The sequence below is a fragment of the Desmodus rotundus genome, chromosome 2 (assembly GCF_022682495.2).
Source record: "Desmodus rotundus isolate HL8 chromosome 2, HLdesRot8A.1, whole genome shotgun sequence".
Taxonomy (NCBI): Eukaryota; Metazoa; Chordata; class Mammalia; order Chiroptera; family Phyllostomidae; genus Desmodus; species Desmodus rotundus.
Genome location: NC_071388.1, coordinates 201,413,391 through 201,436,296, shown reverse-complemented (window position 1 = coordinate 201,436,296; position 22,906 = coordinate 201,413,391). Strand labels below are relative to the sequence as shown.

The window sequence follows — 22,906 nt, the reverse complement described above, 5'->3', positions numbered from 1 at the left end:
GATTTTGTTTAATGGAGCAAACAACCTAATCCTGTAAACTAGACTGAGGTCTTCCAACCAAATTTTATTGAAAAGTTATCTCTTCAAATTCATAGAAAAGGAGAAATTTAAGGACACATTTACATTTCTGTGACCTATTTATCAAAATCCTCAGAAAAGATTACTCTAGCATTACTAACAAATTGAGGATCAGGGACAGATATCAGATACTGTCTGAAGTGTAAACTTAAGGTCTTTCTCTGCCCTGCAAAGTATGCTCTCCTCGAGACCAGGGCTGATGTGGCCACACACCCTAATGCATAATTCTCAGTGAGACACTGCCCAACAGGTGCTATTTCCTATAGAAAAGGAAACTGGGAATTAGTAAATTCCAGTGCCTAGGAGGTTGAGATAACATGTTACTGCAGGGTCATGGGTAGCTGGATAAGAGATGGAAACCCTGAAGCCAATTCCCATAGAAACAACATTATTGAAAGTCCTGAACCCCATCCTTATGCTATACTTCACCTACTGATATTTTTAGGGACCCTTGATCTCTGTCCATGTGGTTCCTTTAGTAAAGTATGTGTCCGATACCAAGTAATCAATTTGTAAATGAAGTATTAAAAGTCATCTCACTCATTCTGAAGGGGCCACTTTTGTACTACTCATTTCAATGGAGTTAGAGCTACAAAGGCTTATAGGGAGGGGAAGAAGAAAGAGTGAGGCATTTGCTATTGGGAGACCTGATGTTTAACCCTGTTCTGAAATCACTGTCCGTGGCTGCCTGGGCAGGTTGCTTGACCTGTGCTCCTCTTTCTCCTCCTGGATATAGTGGTATGTACCTTTCATATACTGATCTCCTAGGTCCCTTTACCTCCAACCTTCTACAATGCCACAGCCTTTATTGTAGCATTGACTCTCAGCTGGGCACAAAGAGATGACCATCTCACTCTCTTGAAAGAGACAGGTGAAATCAAGGCACTTAATCAAGGCCCCCACCACTCAAGAAAAGAAAAAGCCCAACTTAGAAAAGGGTTGATTCATTTTTAATGTCCGCACATGGGTAGAGCGCATCATGCTCATAGAAGGTGTAATAAAGTCTCAGTCTTTTGTAAAGAACACAACACAGTGATAAGGTCCTGGTTCGACCACTTAGTGGTCAGACAACCATATGCTTTACAAAGTGTTCCCCCGATATTTCCAGTACCCACCCAGCACCATACATAGTTATTATATTACTGACTATATTTCCTATGCTGTACTTTAAATCCCCATGACTATTCTGCAATTACCAATCTATACATTTTTTTAATTACCAAACCTATTGGGGTGACATTGGTTGATAAAATTATATGGGTTTCAGGTGTACAGGTCTATAATACACCATTTGCATATTGTAGTGTGTTTACCACCTCAAGTCAAGTCTCCTTCCATCACCATTTATCCCCTTTTTGCGCTTTTTTACCTACCCCCTACTTTTCTTTCCCTCTGTCAACCACCATATCGTTGTCTATGAGGGGTTTTTTTCTTTGCTTAACCTTGTCACTTTTTCCACCCAGCCCCTATTCGCCTCCCCTCTGCCTCCTTCTTTCTTAAATAGAGGGGAAGAATAACAAGGCTACTTGTTCTCTGCTGCAATATGTGACTCGTCCAGTATAGCTGAGCTGAAACAACCACCTAGTTCCTGAAGTTTATTCAAGAATATAAGGCTAGATCAGGGTAGACCTGGAGACCATACAGACTTTACTTCTGGGGACATCTGTTTGTCGCAGTGGTCATTGGAGCTAGTTAGCACGTATTTCCAGTTGTGCTCCTAAACATAGGTGGGATTGCACTTGCCAGTCTCTGTGGTAGAAGGTCTGGCCATCGGACTTGCTTGGGCCAATGCAGAGTTTGCAGAAGGGACATGTGTCTGTTCCAAGGGGAAATTTAAAAGAGGCTACATGTGATTTCCTTCATGTCTACTGCTTTCTGCCATGGCAAGTAACATAGATTTCACCTAGTGACTGCTTCAATAGCCTGAGTTTCAGCATGAACAGAACTTGAAGCAGAGCCTTCAGCCAATCCATGATGGACATGTGGTGTGAGCAAGAAATAGACCTTTGTATTTTAATCCTCTGGGATGTTGGACTTACATGATACTGTAGCATAACCTAGCTCATCGTGCCTGACCTGGCCATTGACTTTGGAGTTGAAATGGTAGATGGTATGAGGGGCTGTTGACTGGCTTTGTGAAGGTTTCCAAGGGACCTCACAGAATTCTCTTGTTGCTCTGGACTTCCAAAGCTCCTCACCACTAACAGTATATTCCTGGATGTAGTGAGATGAGGGCGGAGTTGGAGAGGATGAGGAAGGCCACTCACTCTGATCAGTGGTTGAAGCAGTCAGGAAGCAGGCCCTGCGGACCAGCTCCAGCTAAGAACAATAAATACTGCAGCCTGTGGGGCTCCTAGGCACGTGGAGTATGAACTCGGAATCACATTCATCCTGACATCGGTTCACACACTTCCCATTTCATAGCCTCATATAGCTGCTGCTGTTTGGGGACATAATGGTGAAACATACACACATTTAACTCGTGCAAATTCAATACTGCATGTTCGTTTTCCCTTTTTTCTTTTATTTCTGTCTCATTATTAAAAATAGAGTATGATTATATTTAACTTGTATATTCTATTACATATTGTACATTTCTACATAGTACAAACACACAAATTACTTTAGAAGAACTTTTTTACAAAGTCCAAAATGCTATAATTTATAAGCCTCTTAAGGGATTTTTCATTTTGACTTCACACCATTTTCAAAATAGGCAATGACATTAGACCCAAAGAATAGCCATTGTAAACAAATCAACAAACAACAAGTGCTGGCGAGGTTGTGGAGAAAAGGGAACCCTAGTGCACTGTTGGTGGGAATGCAGACTGGTGCAGCCACAGTGGAAAACAATATGGAATTTCCTCAATTTTAAGCACACTAAAAATGGAAGTGCCTTTTGACCCAGCAATTTCACTGCTGGGATTATTCCCTAAGAATTCCGAAACACCAATTCAAAAGAACCTGTGCACCCCAATGTTCACAGCAGCGTTATTTACAGTAGCCAAGTGCTGGTAACAGCCTAAGTGCCCATCAGTAGATGAGTGGATTAGAAAACTGTGCATTTACACAATGAAATTGTGGATTAGAAAACTGTGCATTTACACTATGCAGCAGAAGGAAAGAAGGAGCTCCTACCCTTTGGGACAGCATGGGTGGAACTGGAGAGCATTATGCTAACTGAAGGGAGTCAGGCGATGAAAGACAAATACCATATGATCTCATCTATAAGCAGAACCTAATCAACAAAACAAACAAGCAAGCAAAATATAACCAGAGACATTGAAATAAAGAACAAACTGACAGTAACCAGAAGGGAGGAGGGAGGGAGATAACAGGGGAAAGAAGGGAAAGAGTCATCAAGGAACATGTATAAAGGACCCATGGATAAAGCCAAAGAGGGGAAGGATGGAAGGTGGGATGTGGGGGTACAAGGGGAGGGGAAAATGGTGGTAGGAAGATGGAGACAACTGTAATCAAACAACAACTAAAAAAATAAAAGAAAATTGTTAAAGAATGCTAAATTTAAAAAGACCCACATTCAATGTCTCTAATACTGCACAGTAATTGACAAAACACTGATTTTGTTAGCACGTCAACATGAGAAGGGGAAGATTGAAGAAAGAGTCATCAGGCAACAAATATTGAGCAGACACTCTCTCCTGACACTTTCAAGATTCTGCGATAGACTAAGACAGAGTTCCTGACGTCCTTGCACAGCGCCTTGGGGGCACATGGAATTTTGGAAGGAACGAGACTGGCTGGAAAGTAGATATTCAGCACACACTAACTTTAGTTTCTTTTTTTCATTTCCCAAGTGACCACCTGAGAGTGAGCCTGAGTCCTCACCAGATCGATCTTATCTGATTCCCTGCAGCATTTAACATAAATGATAGATGGTCCCTAGCTCCTTAAAACAATTTCTCCCCAATGAGGAACTTACCTATAAAATGTGCCTTTTGAAATATCGAGTGCTTTTCTCTCTGTGCTGGAGAAGTGGGGACTCACTGAACATGGGCTATTAGAACCACAAAGAACTTTAGTAAAAGTCACCTAGCCCAATCCCTCCCCACCCCCGGCGTTTTTAAAGATAAAGAAACTGAAGTCAAGAAAGTTTAAATGAACTGCTCAGTCTTACAAACATTTAAGAGATAAATCCAAGAATAAAACCCTGAGTTCCTGATTCCTCTACTTAGCACTGCATTGGACTTGTTTAAAATAATAATAATGATGAACTCTAAAACATAGTTAGAAGCTCTTGGAATTTTCTGGTACAGCAGAACTTGTCTGTCACCCCTGTCTTCTTTATATTCACTTTCTTTATTGTCCTTAAGAAAAATAAAGAAGGTGTGTTTATCTGTGTAACTGTTCATGCCTCCATTTCACGTCAGCTTCTAGAAACCCCAGAAACAAATTTAAACTTCAATCATAGCAACTATGTAGGAGCTCATCACCTGAACACCTGTGCTGTTCTTAACCAGGATGCTGACTTCTTGTTATAGTTTCTATGTTCCTTAGAACTGAGTTTTAACTTGTATTTTACCATTTTACTTTATAAATCTCTTCACTGTCATAGATTCTTAGTGGAACAAGATGGAATATCCATCATTAAGTTAATCATGCAATTATTCAATTATTTTCTTTATTAACAACACAAAAGAATACTTTTTTTGTGCATTAGAGGAATTAAAATAATCTCTGGCAAATTAGAACTCATACAAAATAATGACCTATTCATATTTAATTAGATTTTCTTTAATGATAGATTAATTATTCTGAAAAGTTATAAGCAGTTCCTTTGAAGTGATTAATATAGTATTATTATTAGAATAAAACCAACTGCTTTAGAATAAGCACATAATAAAATATAGTACTAAAGTTTTACAGACTGTTTCTCAATTATTTATTAAACACAATGTTACACATATATTTTAAATATATATGTGCATATGTAGTGATATCAATTTGGATCAAGACTATTTGTGCTTAAAGGTGCCCTTTTTAGTTTGTATATTTTATATTTTAGTGTACTTTGCTCAGGTATCAAAATGCATTACATAAAATAAGAGAAATTTTTTAATCTTTCATTTTGATTCCAAAGATACAAGGAGAATTTGTAATTTTCTCTTTTAATTCTTCAAAATTAGCATAAGTTAAACAACACAATTGTTTTTGTCCTAAAACTCTGTAATTTTGATCATAATAATAGTATAACAAGAATAGCAACTTTTGATAGATTGTGCCTATGAATAGATCTGGCCATTCACTTACAGTTTGAGTAGGCAGTTTAAATTAAAGAATTTACCTGGGTAATTCAAACCAAAAATAAGATTCAGATAAAAAAATAAAGGACCAAGTAAAGTCAGTTTTTTCTGTATAAAATCTTGGCCCTGCATAATGTGCTCATTGCTGACTCATCCATTCAGTAGAACCTGAAGATTTTTAATTTTCACTTTTTTTCTGAGTAAATCAACTGCTTCAAAATAGCAATTAAAAAGGTGCATACACTTCACTTGTGTAATTTTCAGCACGTCAGGGGTCTGAGCTGGCATTCTGTTCAACCGTTGGTCTTCCTCTCTCACGACGGTGCAGCAATGTGGTGACTGCTTCGGAATCCTGTTTGTTAGAAATCGAGCTGCAGTTTTACCGCGTGAATCACTCACTGTAAAAGCAGCGTCTGGAGAGAAGATCCAATATCCAGAGAACATGTCGTCCAGAGAAGCTCTCATCCCCACCTTAGTCATACTCAGCCATTAGGCATTCTTCATGTAGGAGAAAGAATATGGACAACATATTAATAATGGCATTTTCCTCAGTATTTCTACTGGGTCTTAGACCTTGTCCCTAAGACGGAGAAAGGCATACATAAAGAAGGAAGCAGAAAAGGTGAAGATTTAGTCCAAGGTTTAACTTTGAAGTTTATCTGGACTAGTATGGGTATTTGGAAGTGGGGAAAAAATACAGAGGAGGGCTTCCTTCTTACGTAAAAAGAAGGTGTGAAATCTTGGATGTCATCTTCATCATGTGAGAATAATGAGAACTGGGAAAGGGGTACAGAAATTCACTACAAAGAAGACTAAATGTCATTAAGTAGTAATAAAAAAATAGTTAATATGTCTGGGACTTTATCCTTAAAAATAATAATATTTAAAATTCATTTTATCAGTATTTAAAAAATAAAAGGGAAATGTGAATTAGATAATAAGCAAATAATGAATTAAGTGTTGGTTGGATTGGACGATCATAATTATTCCTTCAAAATTGTAAGTTAACATGACACTTTCCCGCAAGACCATAAACATTGTCAGTTCTGTAAACATATTCAATAGCCTCATTAATTTTGCCAATTCTTCCTTGAATCCTTTGGTTTTCAAATACTCTTGTGAAGAACCTGTCAGGTCATCATCCTCATCCATCTTCTCTTCTTCCAGCATGAACTGATCACACTCTGCTGGACTTCCCTTTAACAACAGTTTGACAGGCGATAAAGACTTCTCTAGCATCCTTTCTTGTTCTTTCTGAATTCCTGCATCTTCTGCCAGACCGTCATTTTCATTGATTAGCATTTTATTTAAATGAGAGTCACAAAACAGGTGTTGAGTGGTGGAGAGAGATAAACACTAGTTTAGGTGGGGAGGGGTCTTCACTGGAGACCAATTGCTTGTGATCAGTCCATTTGCTTTCTTACCCAGTCTTGAAACTGCAGGGACTGACTAATGAATAACAAAGACACCTGATCTTTATGGGGACAGTTTCCAGTGATTTTAAGTTTACAGATTTTTCTCCAGGGAATGACACTGCTGAAAATTTTTCCATTTTCCCAAACATTATCTGTAGATGAGCGAATTATCTAATGAAGCAATGCAGGTGCAATTGAATATTGCACAACCTCAAGCTCCTGGGAAATTCTCCTCTATAGTTAAGATTACAGATGTCTTTCTATTTCCAAAATACCTCCCAATTATCCATCTGTTTTAATACATAGTTATTAATTTGAATTGAATGTATGAAAAACGCCAAATGCTGTTCCAGGAAGATGGGAGACCCTCCATAAATGGCAACCCTTTTCTAACATCAGCTGGATATGCAATAGTGAACAGAAATAAAGCCAATCCCATTGTCATGAAACTTCAGTACTGGTGGGACAGAAAGACACTACTCAGATAACATCAGTGGATGTATAGCAAATCGGCACATGTGCTCCAAAGGAAAAAGAACGTGGTCTTTGAGAACATGTAAGAAGAAACGAGACTTAAGTGGGAGAGGCAGGAAAGGCCTCATGAGGAGATGTGCTTCTGGAGGGCAGAGGGCAGTTGGAAAGATGCTGGGAGAGTAAGCCGTGAAGTATTTAGACTGCTCCAGGTGTGTGCCTGGGAGCAGGAAATGAGGAAGAGCAGAGTGACATAGGACACCTGGAAGTTAGATAGGAGACAGAATATGTTAAGCCTTGGGGTCAACTGGGTCTTCATCCTAAACACCGTGGGATGTCACTGCTTTTTCAAGCTAGGGATGGCTGGAAGTGCTAGTTGAGATAATGCATATAAAGGAAATAGCCCAGAGCCTGGCGTATTTTAAATGTTCCATAAATAGGAACTGTTATTGTTGCTCATTAATTACAATTTCAATATCACAATGCTTGGAGACAGAAGTACATAGAACGATGGAGAGCTAAGATCACAGGGTCTCCAGAAGGGGGTTATCAACAGTGGCAACTGTCAATAAGAAGACACTTTAAAAGTATTTCCTGAGCCTCAGACTACACGAGGACATCGTGAAACAGACATCCAGCAGGTGGGCTAGATGTTATGCAGATAGGGACGGGACCCCGGAGGATCCCAAAGGGCCCCTTTGTGGTGTTTGCAGAGACATTACTCTGCTCTCAGCTGCACACACAAGGAAGGGGTGATACTGCCCATACTTCGCTCCATTTTCTAATCCTCCTGAATTTTTATTCTTTTGACATTTTCTTACTTCTGGGGTGGACCCATATCACTCTGAAAACTTGGCAATAGAATTCAGTCTCTTGGACTTTGGCCTTTCATACTCCCTACGACATACCTGAAGCTCACCTTTGGTTCTTCCCACTCCTATTTTACCCCCTGCCCCTGCTGGAGCTGGAGGTGACTGGCCTCTTGGTCCTATTATAAGGGGTAAAATAATGCAAACTATGCTGGAAAAGAAAGACATAAAGTACAATCACAATTATCTTGCACATTTTATTTTCACAGAGCCCTGTCAGGTCTCAACAAGAGAAAAGTAGGTGACGAATGCAGTTTAGTGTACAATTTGGACAACAAATAGGAAATTGTTCAAATGGGTGATCAGCACTGAACATGGGCACTGATTAAACTCACTAGATAATTGCTGGATCCTCCCTGTTGCCTTGCTTTTAGTGCACAGTCATAGAATAAATGAATCTGTGAGTGTGGTATCCAATCTGCTGCATAATTCTGACCTTTTGCAAGAGTATCGGTCATAATTAGCTTCCCTAAACTGAGCATGCCGTTGTGCCCCTGGCATTTCCACATCGGTCTTGTCCATTTTGAAACTGGCTAATAACTATGGCTTAGTAAGAAGCAACACTATTTAAAACTTGGTTTCTGTTTTCTCTTGGTAACTTTCCTTTCCTTTTAAGAGTGGTAGTTATGCAACATAGACAAAACAACTACTGCTCTTGTGTGGCCATCTAAATAGTCTGTGAAAATATTTCACCTTAAGTGTTTATTTCCAAGGTTCTCCAGCGAAGGTTTCCCTAGCAATTGGGAAAGAGTCCCCTCACCCAAATTCCACTGGTCTCTGTAGTCCCACCCTGCCCTTAGGTAGCTAAGATACTGCTCCCTAGTTTTTTTTGCTGGCTTCTCCCAAACATATTACCTCCTTTACCCCCATATTAATCAGCCAGAGTGATAGAAGCACCTGCAATGAGGCAAATAGACTCAGAATTCCTCTGAAAGCAATATGTATTAAAAACAAATAGAAAAAGAGAATGACAGGTGTTCCATTGTTTATTATCCAGCTGTTTCAGTCTATTCTCATCAAGTTCTGCTCTCTTTGCGACTGTGAGTGGAGATCCCGGAAGCATTCACATACATATATTCAATCTTGCAGATCATTTGGAAATTTTCTCCCTGTGATACTCAACACACAACTCTTTGAGAACATTTAATTTACTTTGGGTGCTCTGCAGACAGTCTTTTGTAATGAAAAAAACAAAAAAAACCCAAGTTACAGAATGGGAAGACTTGGGTTTAAGATCATATTCTTCCATGTACTCAGTGACTTTGGCAAAAATGATTTCACTACTTGTATACCTGATCCTCATTACTTGTGTGCAGAAAAAAACTAGGCAACCTAAGTGAAAATTTTTACTTTACCAGAGTAACACTCAAATGTTATTTTCCTTACATGTTTTACTTTGTGTGTGTTGCTATTTTAGTCTCCTCCGAAACACCATGAACTCCATGAAGCTGTAGATTATTTGCCTTATTCACTGCAGTATCTTAAGCACTTCACACAATATTTGGTGCTCAGTAGCTATTTTATCGAAAGAATGAAAAGAAATGTGCAGAGGTTCATTCCTACCTAGTGTATGATTGCTTAGAAAGGATTACGTCCTTTCTGCTTTTTCTGCTTACAAAGTGGCCGACAGAATTGCTCACACACTGTTAGAAAGAAACCCCATTTTGGCTGAGCATTTCAGGAGAAAAGAAACGCCTGCATGTTTGTAGATCTTGCCTTAGCAGCTGAGCAGCTCAGAGGTAAATCTGAAGCAGTGACCAGAAGGTCTGGCTTACATACGTACGATGATCTATTGATGTCAGCCCTTGCCCATATAATTTTAATTGGGGAGGTAAGTTTTACTTTCCCTGCAGTGGAGAAGAATTGGGACATTGGAGGGATCATCCAGTGTGCATCAGGAATATGGACATAAATCAAGCTTCTTTGGGATTTCTCTCTGTAGTCCTCTCACAATCGGGAGGTTACAAGAGCTATGTACAAGACGCACGGGTCAGCTTCTTTGGAAAATCATAACGTAGACACTATGAGAGTTTGTATAAAAGATAGTAATCGTCTCAAAGTAGGTCTGGCAGGGGGTAAAAAGTCTTGTTCTTTAATTGGCATACGTTAACTCCAATCTGTCACCAGGGAAGACACTGCTAACTGTGATGATCTTCGGTATAGGACACCTTCAGTTCCACACTGCCCATAAACAGGCTGTTAAACTGATTCCTGCTGCGTTCCCACCCTGCGCTGCGCTTAATGGCTCCTCGACCTGGAGGCTCTGCTTCCCTCCCTTTGCCTGTTCCACAGAGATGTTCTATTGCCTGTTTGCAACTATAATTTGTAATAAATATTAAATTTACAGGATTTCTCTCAGCAATGTTGAGAGCACTCTTGAACACTTCAGAAATAAGAGAAGAACTGTTTGAGGCACTCAGCACCCTGGCAGTCCCTTTACATAATCTCTCCTGATGGGTTTGCTCACTGTTGGCTCTCAGTTCACTTTTCTCAGCGGCCTCTGAAGAGGCAGCAGCATAACCCCGTTGTGCCGACGGCTATCTTGTCCTGGTAGTGATGAAGCACGTTCATGGGCTCAGCCTCGGAGCAGTTCCGTGCTCTGCTTCTCCTAGGAAGATGAAATGTGATTTCCGAGAACGAGTCAAGGTCGTTTGAATCTTGGCTGTTTGGGAATCTATGGAGTTATAAAATCATATATATATATATATATATATATATATATATATATATACACACACACACACATAGACATATAATATTTATTCATATTTATTTTAGGGTATTTTTAGTGAACAAACCTTTTGGTTGTTATAATTCATATATGGCAAGATACTTGCATTCTCAATAATAATTGCATATAATTTGTGTTCCAATCGCTTTTATCTTATCATCTACCTTCAAAAAGCAAAGAATATTTACTCTCAAATTTTACCTCAGAAATAACTCCTGCTGAATGAATGAGAAGAATATTCACTCTTTACCTTCCGACAGAAGTCCTGGGCCCAGTTTGAGGCCTTGGTTTTATCTTCTAGAATCAAACAGATTGAAAACCCTGATAATTGAAATTAATTTGGATGATAAATACAGTTGAATATTTTGATAATGCCTAATAGTACCTTGGAAAGGAACTTGTGGTTAAGAATATAACATGCACACATAGAAGAAATTCTGCTATATCATTTTGAAAAAATTTTTTTCAGATGGGCTAAAAAACAACCCTTGTAAATGGATAATTGACTTTAAAATAATGTATCTGTAAATTGTGCAAAGATATGATTTAGCCAGCAATATCAGTTATTCCAATTTCTGAAATGCTGCCCAAATTAAAACTATTACTTTCATTAATATCTCCCCCTCAAATATAAAAGCTTAGAGGAATACTGCAAAATCTCTCTAATATTCTTTGCATGATGTTTTACATATTGATTTGACCCATGTACATTTTTTTTCAACAAGTGGAAAAATGCAGATATATCTTTCTTTTGCAAAATCAATGTCTTTAAGCATTATAATGAGGATCTAGTTTGATGATCTGAATTTTGTCTGTCTTTAATTCATTTATATTCTTTTTTTAGATGAGTGAACTTGTGAGAAGAGGAAGTAGATGTCTGATTCTTTGCTCCATTTTTGCATCTCATTCTAAAACCTGACTCCTTACTTACTATACACTATAGATATTGATAATATTGTTTATTTTTCATAGTTGTGGTGACTTTACAGCCTTTGAAATTGATTCGAAGTATATACTATTGACTTTCATTGAATAAAGGACTAGGGCATGTCTAATTGTATTGTATAGAGTTAGTATTGTATAGAAACTGAACTACGCACAATTCAAGAAAACTGTAATAAATGTCCATAAAAATCTGTTGTCCTGATCTACTCCTAATATTAATTTTTTAAAGATTTTATTTATTTATTTTTAGAGACAGGGAAAGGGAAGGAGAAAGAGAGGGAGAGAAACATCAATGTGTGGTTGCCCCTTGCACGCCCCCAACTGGGGACCTGGCCTGCAACCCAGGCATGTGCCCTGACTGAGAATCAAACCAGCGCCCCTTTGGTTCTCAGACCAGCACTTAATCCACTGAGCCACACCAGCCAGGACATAATATTAATATTAAAAATATTAAACTCTAGAAGCACAAAGTGTGCTCTTTATCTGTTGATACACGTAAACCACCAGATTGGAAAACTCTAAAATTCTTACCTACAAGATGAAAATTACCTTTTTATGCGATGTGAAGTTCAATCTAAGACAAAAATCCAGCATTTTACTCAGAAGAGATGCTGTCTGAAAACATGCATCTAATCTGTGAACCCTTCTCTGATTATTTTTTAGTTGTTACAACCTCATCATCTAGCTTCTATTTATTGTTGTTTTTAAAGACAGCCTGCTGTGAATGTGTCTTTCTCTTTGCATGGTACTAAAACTTCTGCTTCCTTTTTTCCCCACCCTTCTCCTCTCCCTCCTGAATCCTCTCCACATCTGCTGGTGTTGATAACTCCTCTGTTGTGGCTGTGGCCCTCTCCATCAGCCATGTGGGTAATTGAACGAGACTCACCCACCCGCCACTCTGCTGCCTTGCCCGTCAGGAACCACTCCCAGGAATCCAGGTTCGTTGTGGGGTGTGGAGTCCAGGGGTTAATATAGACATGTCATGGCCTGTTTTTTTATTCCAGCATCCTATGAGACCCCTGGGTACTCAACTCTCAAGTTTTGACCCTGATTTTGAAGGCTTCCTGTTTACAAAATCACTTCCACCAAAATGCAAACTCTTCTGCGCACCTCACCCATATCCATAGTCAAATATTACCCGTTCTGTGTCCCATCCCTTCAGGGCCCTGCTGCCCTCCTCTAGTTTAGATGATTCTAAACTGTTAGGGAATTCGGTACCAAGACTAGACAGAAAATTTTAGCTAGGCAAGGAGGACAGGCACATAATAAATAACATAGTAAATATGCTTGTTATTTACATCCTGTAGAATATTAGAAGATGATAATACTGGTGCTAAAAAAAATAGAGCAAGATAGGAGAGACTGGGAGGCCAGGGGTAGGGAGGCCTGGGTGGCAACTCCATAGGGTGGTCAGGAGAGGCCCTGCGGAGCTGGGGGCATTTGAGACAATGCTAGCAGGGGTGGTAAAGTGAGGGGTGCCGGTCTTCAACCAAAGGGCATTCCAAGCAGAGGGGACAGCTAGGGAAGTGCTGGGACAGCAGTGTTCCTGCCCTGTTTTAACAACAGCAAGGAGGCCCGTGTGGCCGGAGTGGAGGGAGGCAGTGTGGGGGCCACAAGCTCCAGAGGGGACTTGGAGTCCAAGCACATAGGGCCTTGTAGCCCATGGCGACAAATGGTACAGTCTCCTTCCGATGGCATGCAGCACTGCCGTGAGGTTTTAAGCACAGAAATGACCTGATCAATCTTACATTTTAAAGGGATGCCACCTGTGTTGATTGTCATATAGCTTGGTATTCAACCATAGTCACTTAGCACGGGAGCATTTTCCCACGTAAGTTTTCAGGGAAGGGGACGCCAGCTTAATGTCTGCATTCTAACTCCATCAAATGTAACTATTAGTGAATATATTGCTTCTTTTTATCTTTTCTATTAATAATGTTGAATTGAGTATCTCAGTACATGTCTTTGTTTTGGTGTCTGCCCTCTAGAGTAGATTCCTACCAAGAGCATTACTAGGTAACAGACATGCACAAATAAGCAGGGTCGGATAGTTTTTCATGGAAGTATACATTTCTACTCACAGAAGCAACATGTAAAATGTCACATATTATTTTGATAACAAAACTGTACATAAGTTTTCCTAATTTAAGAGACCAACAAAATACATTCACTCATTTATCAACAAAGAATTCCCTTAAAACAATTTTTTTTATGTATTCATTTTTAGAGGGAAGGGAAGGGAGGGAGAAAGAGAAAGAGAGAAACATCAATGTGTGGTTGCCTCTCATGCGTCCCCCACTGGGGACCTGGCCTGCAATCCAGGCATGTGCTCTGACCGGGAATCAAACCAGCGACCCTTTGGTTCATAGGCCCATGCTCAATCCACTGAGCTACACCAGCCAAGGCTCAACAAAGAATTCTTAAAATCTTCACTCTACACAGCTCTTGACATTTCAGGACACATGTCCATATTCTTCACACACTTATTTCTTATCTTTCCTTTTACTCCCCTTCACTTCATTATACCATTTCATGTAACTGACTTTCAGTGTAAAGTCAGAAAATCATGATTCAACCCAGAATCCCATTCCTTTTCTCCCTTCCTGTAGCATATCTTTAATTCAGTTACAAGATGTGATGCTTGGGCGTAATTGAATCGGCCTCCATGGAAGCCAAACTCTCTGTATCCCTGGAAGAAGAGGTTTACCAAGCCAATAAATCAAAGGGGTAGACAGAAACACAGAGGAAAAAATACATAAAATACCTTCAAAAAATCAGTCTTGTGTATTTATTAAAGTTTTCCAATTAAGTACTTTTCAGCAATATAATGCCTTCCCTCTTGAAGCACTGTCACTTCAGATTCTCACGCACATCAGATGGGACTTCTTACGCTTCGGGGCTTTGCTCCAATTGGCGGGATATTGTCCCATGGTGAGAGATGTGGAGCTACGTGACTGAACAGGCCACATCTTTACACAGTCTTAGACTGAACGAATTCTGTGTTCTCCTGGATTTAAAAATGCCTTGCGTATTGTTTGTTTTATATATTCATGAAAATAGCTGAGTCAGCGTAAGTATGGAAATTTTTACTGTATTTATTTTAGAGACCCGGGTCTGAGACCAGATAAGAGAAATGTCACTATAACAAGCATTTATTCTAAAGGTTTGCATTATTATGTTAAAGTTAACATCAAAATATGCTGAAAATCTAACAAGAAAACCCTCAAGAGTAAATAAATACATGAGGTTTAACATGGCATCATTTCTTAACTTAATATTGAGTGTTTTCCTAAGCCAGCACTGTGCTACTGCCTTACAAGCGTAACCCCATTTAACCTCCAGAAAGATTCATGATGAAGCTACTATTATAATCTTCACTTTATAAATGAGGAAACTAAGGATTAGAGAAGTTTAAGTAATGTGTTCAACTTTATACACCTAGTTAGTAAGTGGTAGAGTGGAAACCTGAACCTGGGTTTTTCAAATGCCAATGCATGGGGTTTGTCTGCATCCGGACTCACTGAGATGCCATGGTCATAAAAGAAAAGGACTAGAAGAAACGTTAGAGGTTTCAGTGGAAAATAACACGGCACAGCATTGAGACGCAGGTCAAATCTCAGACCTGTGACCTACTGGTGCTGTGACCTTGGATTGTATATTAACCTCTAACCCTTGATTTCTTATCTATAAAAAATGATGTAGTTAAATGACTGCATCAAATATTTTATAGAGTGCTAGACACCTGCTATGCACTAAATGGTGTTCATACTTGTTAGAAGTAATACAAAGAAGATTGTATAAGAGAGTAAAGAACTTGCCAAATATAATGAGTGTTTCACCACCCAAATCTATACCTAAACCTTAAAAAGAAATAAGTAAAGCACCTTAGGGACAAATTATTCAACACTAAGCATCTAATGATCTTCTTGTATAAATACATATTCATGAAACACTAAATTAGCAACAGTAATGTATACATTTTCCCTTACATTAAAGTAACATCTCTGCACCTACACCATTTGTGAGACATAAGTCTTAGATATTTCCCCATAGCCCTCATTAAGAAAAGGGGAAGAAAAGCTAAGCTATCATGTTCTCTTATTTGATCCTCTATTCTGAACAAGGTGTTTTAGTTTCAAAACTATTTGGGGGGGATCTTGGTGAAGACTGAGATTGTGAAACAATTTTAAAGGTCCAAAGACAATGAACACTATAGGAGGGATTAAAGGCATGAGAGCATTATTTGCCATCACCTCTTTATTCAGAGATATATAGATTTGCAAAGCACAGCATCTGATACACAGAAGGTGTTCATTAAAAATTATTTTATATATTATATATTTATATATTACATATTTATTTTATACATATATATTATATATATACAATTACCACTAACACCGTTTTGTAGTACAACCCTTTTTTTATACTAGTAAGGTGATTTCTCAATTGTTTTTTCTATTCTAATCTACTTATTTTTTTTCTAATCTACTTATTTTAATCATACTATTCTAATCATACTGTCTCCTTATGAAGTGGTTTATTTTCACTGGACATGTCTGAGAGATTTGGCAGTTGCCTGAATGGAAAAAGTCACTACTGAACAGTATTCAATATAATTTTTCAGCCTAAAAGATTTAAGTACATCTAGTACTGAATATAGGGAAATTACCCATCACTGGTGTTTACTAATTATGTCCCAAATAAAGTAACAATTCTATAATCATGTCAATTCTTTTAACAATAAAGATTGAATTAAAGTACAGTTGAGGCCATTCTTTCTGCTAAGAATGAGGTAGTTTATGATTAATAGTGAATGACCTCTTTATACTCTCTTTGAAAATTCATTTAATAATGCCTCACAAAAAGTACATAAACTTAGATCTTCAACATTTTCACTGATCTGAGGCAAAAATGATAGTGAAGTTTATCAATAATCTCATCTTAAAAAGAAATATCCTTCAGTTTTAGATAATACATTTTAGTTTTTATTACATTGTTACAATGTCCTTTCTTTGAAGAATTATGGTAAGAACAGAGGTAGCAAGGGATTTTTTTAAAGGTTCTTAGTTGGGAAAATGAATGGTCGGTCACTTTATGTTGGGAACTGCCTTGCCTGGTTTCAGAGACTGTAACCACCCATGGCTAAGGCTGAGTGAGAGACCTTGAGACCCTAAGTCACTAAGGAGACAAAGCTTATCTCCCTGGCAGGAGCACTGCCTCTGCCCACTGTACTTCACCCTGCCTGGCCCCCAGTGCATGACTGGTTAGCCAATGATGGGCAAGATTCCTCAAGGGAGGAACAGCCTAAGACAGACATGGTCACAAGGGGGCCCTCAGGGAAGGACTTGGGTGGCTATGGAGAAAGGGGGTGATGGACCCTTGCCCCTCAGCTTTGACATAGCCTGAGTCCTCATTCTATCTGCAAGAAGTCTCCTAATCTTTTGGCTGCCTTACTTCCCCTGCTTGACCTAAGCCTGAAAAATGCCGGAGGTGGGTGCAGCCCTGTGCTGGAAAAGGCCGGTTCCCTACAGCAATCAGGCCTAAGAAAGAGTGCATAAAATCCTGTGAAACCTGCTTTGCTAATACACTCAATTTAAATGATAAGGGTCCAAGCATGAAATGAGTTTGTTTCTCCAAAGTTTTATGGTCCTCTAGCTATCTGACCCTAACTCAAAATAAGCCCTCAGAGTTCTTTGAATGTTATCTATTTGGTTATTATTGCCTGACAATGACTGATGAGCTTTCCATATACGCCCTGTATTCCTATGCAAATTAAGTCAATAAAAGCCTGTCAAGGCAAGGGTTGGGGCACTCTCCCCTTGAGAGAGTGGCTGTGCTATCCCTGTTCTTCCACAGGACTCAGTGGTCCATGTGAATTTGTCTCATCTTGGCCACAGTGCTGTGGACACTGCTTGCCAGTGACCCGCATCAACTTTATAATGTTATTACAGTTGTTCTTGCTATTTTACTGGTATAGGATGTTAAAAGGTCTGAAATTGCCATTCTACAATTATTCAGCTACCTTTAAATAGTGAGACAATGCACATGACAATGGTTTCTAAATATTTTCAAGGTTTGAATAGTTGTTTCTTGTGAAAAGTGTACTAAAATCCTATAGAACTAATGAGGACTTTATAGGCCTTCCAGCCACTGATGAGCTGATAACATATTGAATTTGCACGGATGACATGATGAGAAAAATCACAGTCTGATGTCTTCAATCTAGAAAAGTAAAATACGAGTATAGAAGTAAAAAAAAAAAAGAGCACAGTAACACTTCTGATATAGTAACTTCTTACTTCCTACCTAGGAGATAAAACTAGAAAAGGAACAGAAGAGTACATGGTGTAAAAGAAAACTTGCACCAGGCACTTGTTAGAAATGCAACACAGGCTTTATGTGAGCTACTGCAGTGGAGCAGAGAGATGCCAGTGTATGTAGAACTGAGCTCTACTCCAAATACAACAGGGAGCAATGGGGCCTGCAGCCAATGGGCAGAAGGAAGGGGTTAGCAGGTGGAAATTTCTAAGAGGAAATAGCAAGGATACAGCAGTTCTTGCTAAAATGGCCTAACAGGATTCTTGCAAAGGCTGACCCAGGACTTAAGATAGCATGGTTAAGGGATGAAGAAGTGGATCAGATATCAAGGGTGGGTGGATCTTGCTAAACTAATTTAGCAGATGGAAATCTAGTTAAAAAGAAGGCTCAGAGTAGCCTAACTAAAACTTGGTCAAGGAGGGAGTTGTTGTCAATATATTGGTTAGAATGTGAATGTAAAAGAAACTAACACTTCGTGAGATTTTTTTTCTTAAACAAATAATTTTTTGAAAGACTGACCCAAGCCCATGAGATTTATGTGACAATTTAGTCTTTTTGACTGAAGGCAAAATGAGAACATTCACCTTAGCAAACTTATTTTGAACCATGAGAAGCTGTATTTTAAAATCCTCTAAATTCATTAAATTAATTTTAACCAAAACAACTCAATTTCTTGCTCAAGATCTCTTCTGATAGATGTGAATCTTTTTGTTTTTTCCAGTGTTGAGATTAAAGGATTTAGAAGAAAGCTCAAGAATAGATATCCTTAATAGAACTGAAACAATCAGGCCAATGGCAATTACAACATTTTACTAAAAGCATTCTTTAAGTAGGGGAGAAGATAAGAGCAAACCTTATCTTTAAGAATCTGTTAACACTGTTAAACTTTACACTGTGTTTACTTGACATATTAGTAACAAACAATAGTAGCAGGATCCTTTTTAATCAGAAATATCCAGGGATATACTTTATTTATTTATTTTTTATCTTATTGATTATGCTATTGCACTTGTCCCATCCCCCCCACCCCCCTTCAATGGGATATACTTTAAATTATCTCCTCAGATGTGGCTTGTTCTGCCATCTCTCACCACTGCAGAAAATGTAGCTTTGAATTCACTCTTTTGTGCATAATCTTTTGAGGTCAACCAGGATGCTCAGAAAGATAAGAACAAACAACACTAATAGATACTAATGGAGCACCCATCTCTACTTAGCTTACCTAGTGCCCATCTAGGTCCTAGAGGGTCCCTCCTTTTTCATTACTTATAGCCTAACGAGACAGAAAAATATTACACAATTGTATGTCACTGACAAGTGCTACAACAGGACATGGTTCAGGGGACTGTTGGAACATACTAGAAAAGTGTCTGCCTCAATTCCTGGGTTGGAGCGAGGGTGGAAATGTGGGGATAGAGAAGAGGTGAGTGTGTGAGCGTATTTGTGTGTGCCTGGGGCATTGGAGGAAGGTTGGAGAAGAGTGGTCTCCTTGACAGAGGGAAAGAAGGAGGGAGGTACAGGAGGTGATAAAAGTGGGTAGAGCAGGGATTATCTAGGAGGAAAGAGGGTGATCATGAAGGGCGTACCTAAAAGAAGGAACAGCACGTGCAAAGGCCCAAAGGCAAATAAGAATGTCAGATAAGTGCTTCTTAAGCTTTAATGGATATATGTGTTACCTGAGTTTAATGACAAAATGCAGATTCTGATGCAGTAGTCCCAGGGAGGGGCCTGAACTCCTGGGTAGCTAACCAGCTCCCAGGCACTGTCAACGCTCCTGGTTCACAGACAGACTTTGAGTGACAACATATAGACAACTCAATTTCCCTTTCTGGGGAAATAGCTGAATATTCCCTAAGCCATTGTCACTACTGGTGGTGACCTACTTATTCACCATGCATAGGTCATCAGTGATTACAGCACAGTAACAGCTCAGCGGCGTACTCAGAAATGACATTTTCTGTAATGAAGCCTACTTCTCTTCCCATAATATTTCTATAGTCACTACTTCAAATTCTGCTTTTGTATCTTTTTTTCCACCTGGATCTCCTTCCTGCTTGAAATCCATTTAGCAGTTTCAGCATGAAACTGATTTGAAAGGATGTCCTTAATAAATATTGTCAACACTTGTCCAAATCGAAGGAAAACCTCCCTGGGAAGAACTTGCAGCCTTACCCATAAGGAAAAAGTTATGATGCGTTGACAGCAGTTGTTTTAATGTCAATTTGAACTCATTTTAAAGAATGTGCAAGTTTCATTTTGCTGCCACCTCTGCCTCATCCCGTAGCAGCCAATGTCCTGCCTCTCTACAGACCAAGGAAAGCATCTTTGCAAATACTCTGAAAATTCCACCTCCATCCCAAAGGCAAGGGACCAGATTGGGCTCTGCTGTAAAGTCACCTCCTGGAAATTCACACCCATGTCACGTGGTCTAAAAGATAAGCCTCTTTACACATAGTGTTGGATATTAGGCATCATGGGATTGATTTCTCATGCGTGTGTGGAGACGAGAAGATGATTTCACTTTGAATATCGGTGGAGTGGAGCTGAATCGCACTTGTTATCGAGCAATGCGCTGACTTCACGGCCTCATTTACTTCTCATAATAAAGAAATATATATTTAAAAAATTATTTTATGAAGATTATACAGACGTAGCATTAGGAAAAATGGAGTAGGCCCTGAAGGCAAGCAAGACTTTGAAATTCCCTTCCCCACCTTCATTTCTAAGCAGGATCTTACAATCATCTTATTAGCAGAAAGGCTTTCATACCAAGGTATATGTGGGTAGACTTGCCCTTTCTTCCTAGCACCTGACTAGCTCAGCAGTTCTTAAACTTTTTTGTGTATAACAATTCCTATAGTACCTTGCCTACTTAAAGTCATACACAGTGTGCTTTGTGGGAAAAAAAGAAATTTGCATAGGTGAGCTTTTCCTTTTCTCTGTGCTCCCATTATACCCAGATTTTGGACCTACCCAATTCCACCCTAGGTAAATGCAGTTCCCCTCTAGAGTGATCAGAGATTACGGAAGCTCTGTTTTTGCTCTGTCTTGTACAGTATCAGGTCTGTCTCAACCTTACTTCTCATCCTGCCTAAACCCCACTCCCAGGGTTGCGAACCCTGTAAAGAGACGCGGGAGGTGTTCTAACAATAGACCTCAGTCCTGGGATGGGAGTTCTTCACTAGATCATCAGCGCTGCCTAGGGGACACAAGAGCAACAGAACACGCGTTGTGTGGACTCTTCAGCTTGTCTCCCCGACCTCCTGCACCCAGGGAATGACTGACTCCTGGAAGAAATAACATGTTTCCTTAACCCTTGGGCTAAGCTATTAAGGACCAAAGTCAGCTTGGTCTATGGTCTTATCTTTTATGTGCATATGATTTCCAACTTGTTTGGTGTTTGGGTAAAAGCAAACTATCTTGTGGCCAAAAAGCATTCAGAAGGTCATCTGCAGTTACGTTTAAGTTACAGACACAGTTAAATGGCAGCTTAAAATGTTATAGGCCCCACATGGTGGGAAACTGGTAAAAATGGGGCTAAAAACACGGGACCTCCATGAGATTTTGCAAGAGACTTCTAGAGCTAGGAAGAATTTACTCCAAACATTTGATTTATCAATGAAAAGACAGACCCAGAAAAGCTAGGCATTCTATCCTCCCTCCCTCCCTCCTTCCCTCCCTCCTTCCCTTCCTTTCTCTTCCTTCCTTCCTTCCTTCCTCCCTCCTTCTCTCCCTTCTTCCCTCCCTCTAAATATCTTTTCATTTAAATTAGGCTCATTTTAGTTCTCAGTGTGATAGTTACTCAGAAAATACACATAAAAATTTAAAACAGATTTTTCTTGAATTATTCTGTCCAATATTTACCTGAGTTGATGATCTGTAACATAGCACCATCAGCACAGTCATTTTTAAAAGGCCATTCGTAGTAACTAATAATGGAAATACTAACAGAGTACATTCATGTACTGTTTGACTTATGGCTAATTAATTACAAAGTAATAAATTTGACCAATTTACATCTTAAATCATGAGGGTTATATATAATAAATACATTGCTTGTTTAACCAATTTATTTGGTGCTTATCTTAAGAGAAAAATTCTATATGTTGGGTTGATCATTATATAAGGAATCATTATATCATATTTCAAACATGTATGTTAGTGAATTGCACATGTTCTATGTGGTGAACATCAAAAAATAAAATACGTAGACTGGAGATATCAGTACTTTATTATTCCAAATTTTATTTTCAGAAGAGAAATATTTAGAAATCTTGAAGATTCAGAGGGTTTCTGTGTTTAAATCAATCTTATTTAAAATCTCCAATCAAATCATGAGAAGGTTTGGTAACAATTTCAATTTTTATCACATCTCGAGAATGAGAAGTGATTTAAAATCTTTGAAAGTACTGATACAGCCCTTTGAGCTGTGTATGGTCAAAGCCACCAAGATGGGACAGAGACAGGCAAAAGAGATATAAAGTCTAGAACTATGGAGGCAGGAAAACTAAGATACCGCCCCGCTTACAGCCACAAGTTGATAAAGAGGGGACCTGATTATGTAATGACCATTTCTTTTTAGTGGCTGGAGTAATGAACAGGCCATACACCTTAAATTCACACAGTGTTACATGTTAAATATATTTTCAATTAAAAGAAGGAGAGATGATCTGAGTTTTTGAAAGTCCATTCTCTTTTTATGGTACCACCCTGCCTCCTGATTAAAATTACATTTTCCCTCATTTAAAAAAGTAAAATGAGTAGAGATGGAAAGATATTACTTGAGTTTTAAAACCTCTTGTTTAAGATAAG

The 22,906-nt window shown here is 38.9% G+C and overlaps 1 protein-coding gene across 3 annotated transcripts in view; it reads left to right on the top strand.

Moving 5' to 3' along the window:
* The window catches only part of SPHKAP (SPHK1 interactor, AKAP domain containing), a 114,440-nt gene that overhangs the window by 4,283 nt on the left and 87,251 nt on the right, over positions 1 to 22,906 (top strand). For all 3 annotated transcript variants that reach the window (XM_045198537.2, XM_045198536.2, XM_071220733.1), the window contains exon 2: positions 12,633 to 12,711. In XM_045198537.2, the coding sequence (XP_045054472.2) occupies positions 12,633 to 12,711 (79 nt within the window). The remainder of the gene's footprint in view (positions 1 to 12,632; positions 12,712 to 22,906) is intronic.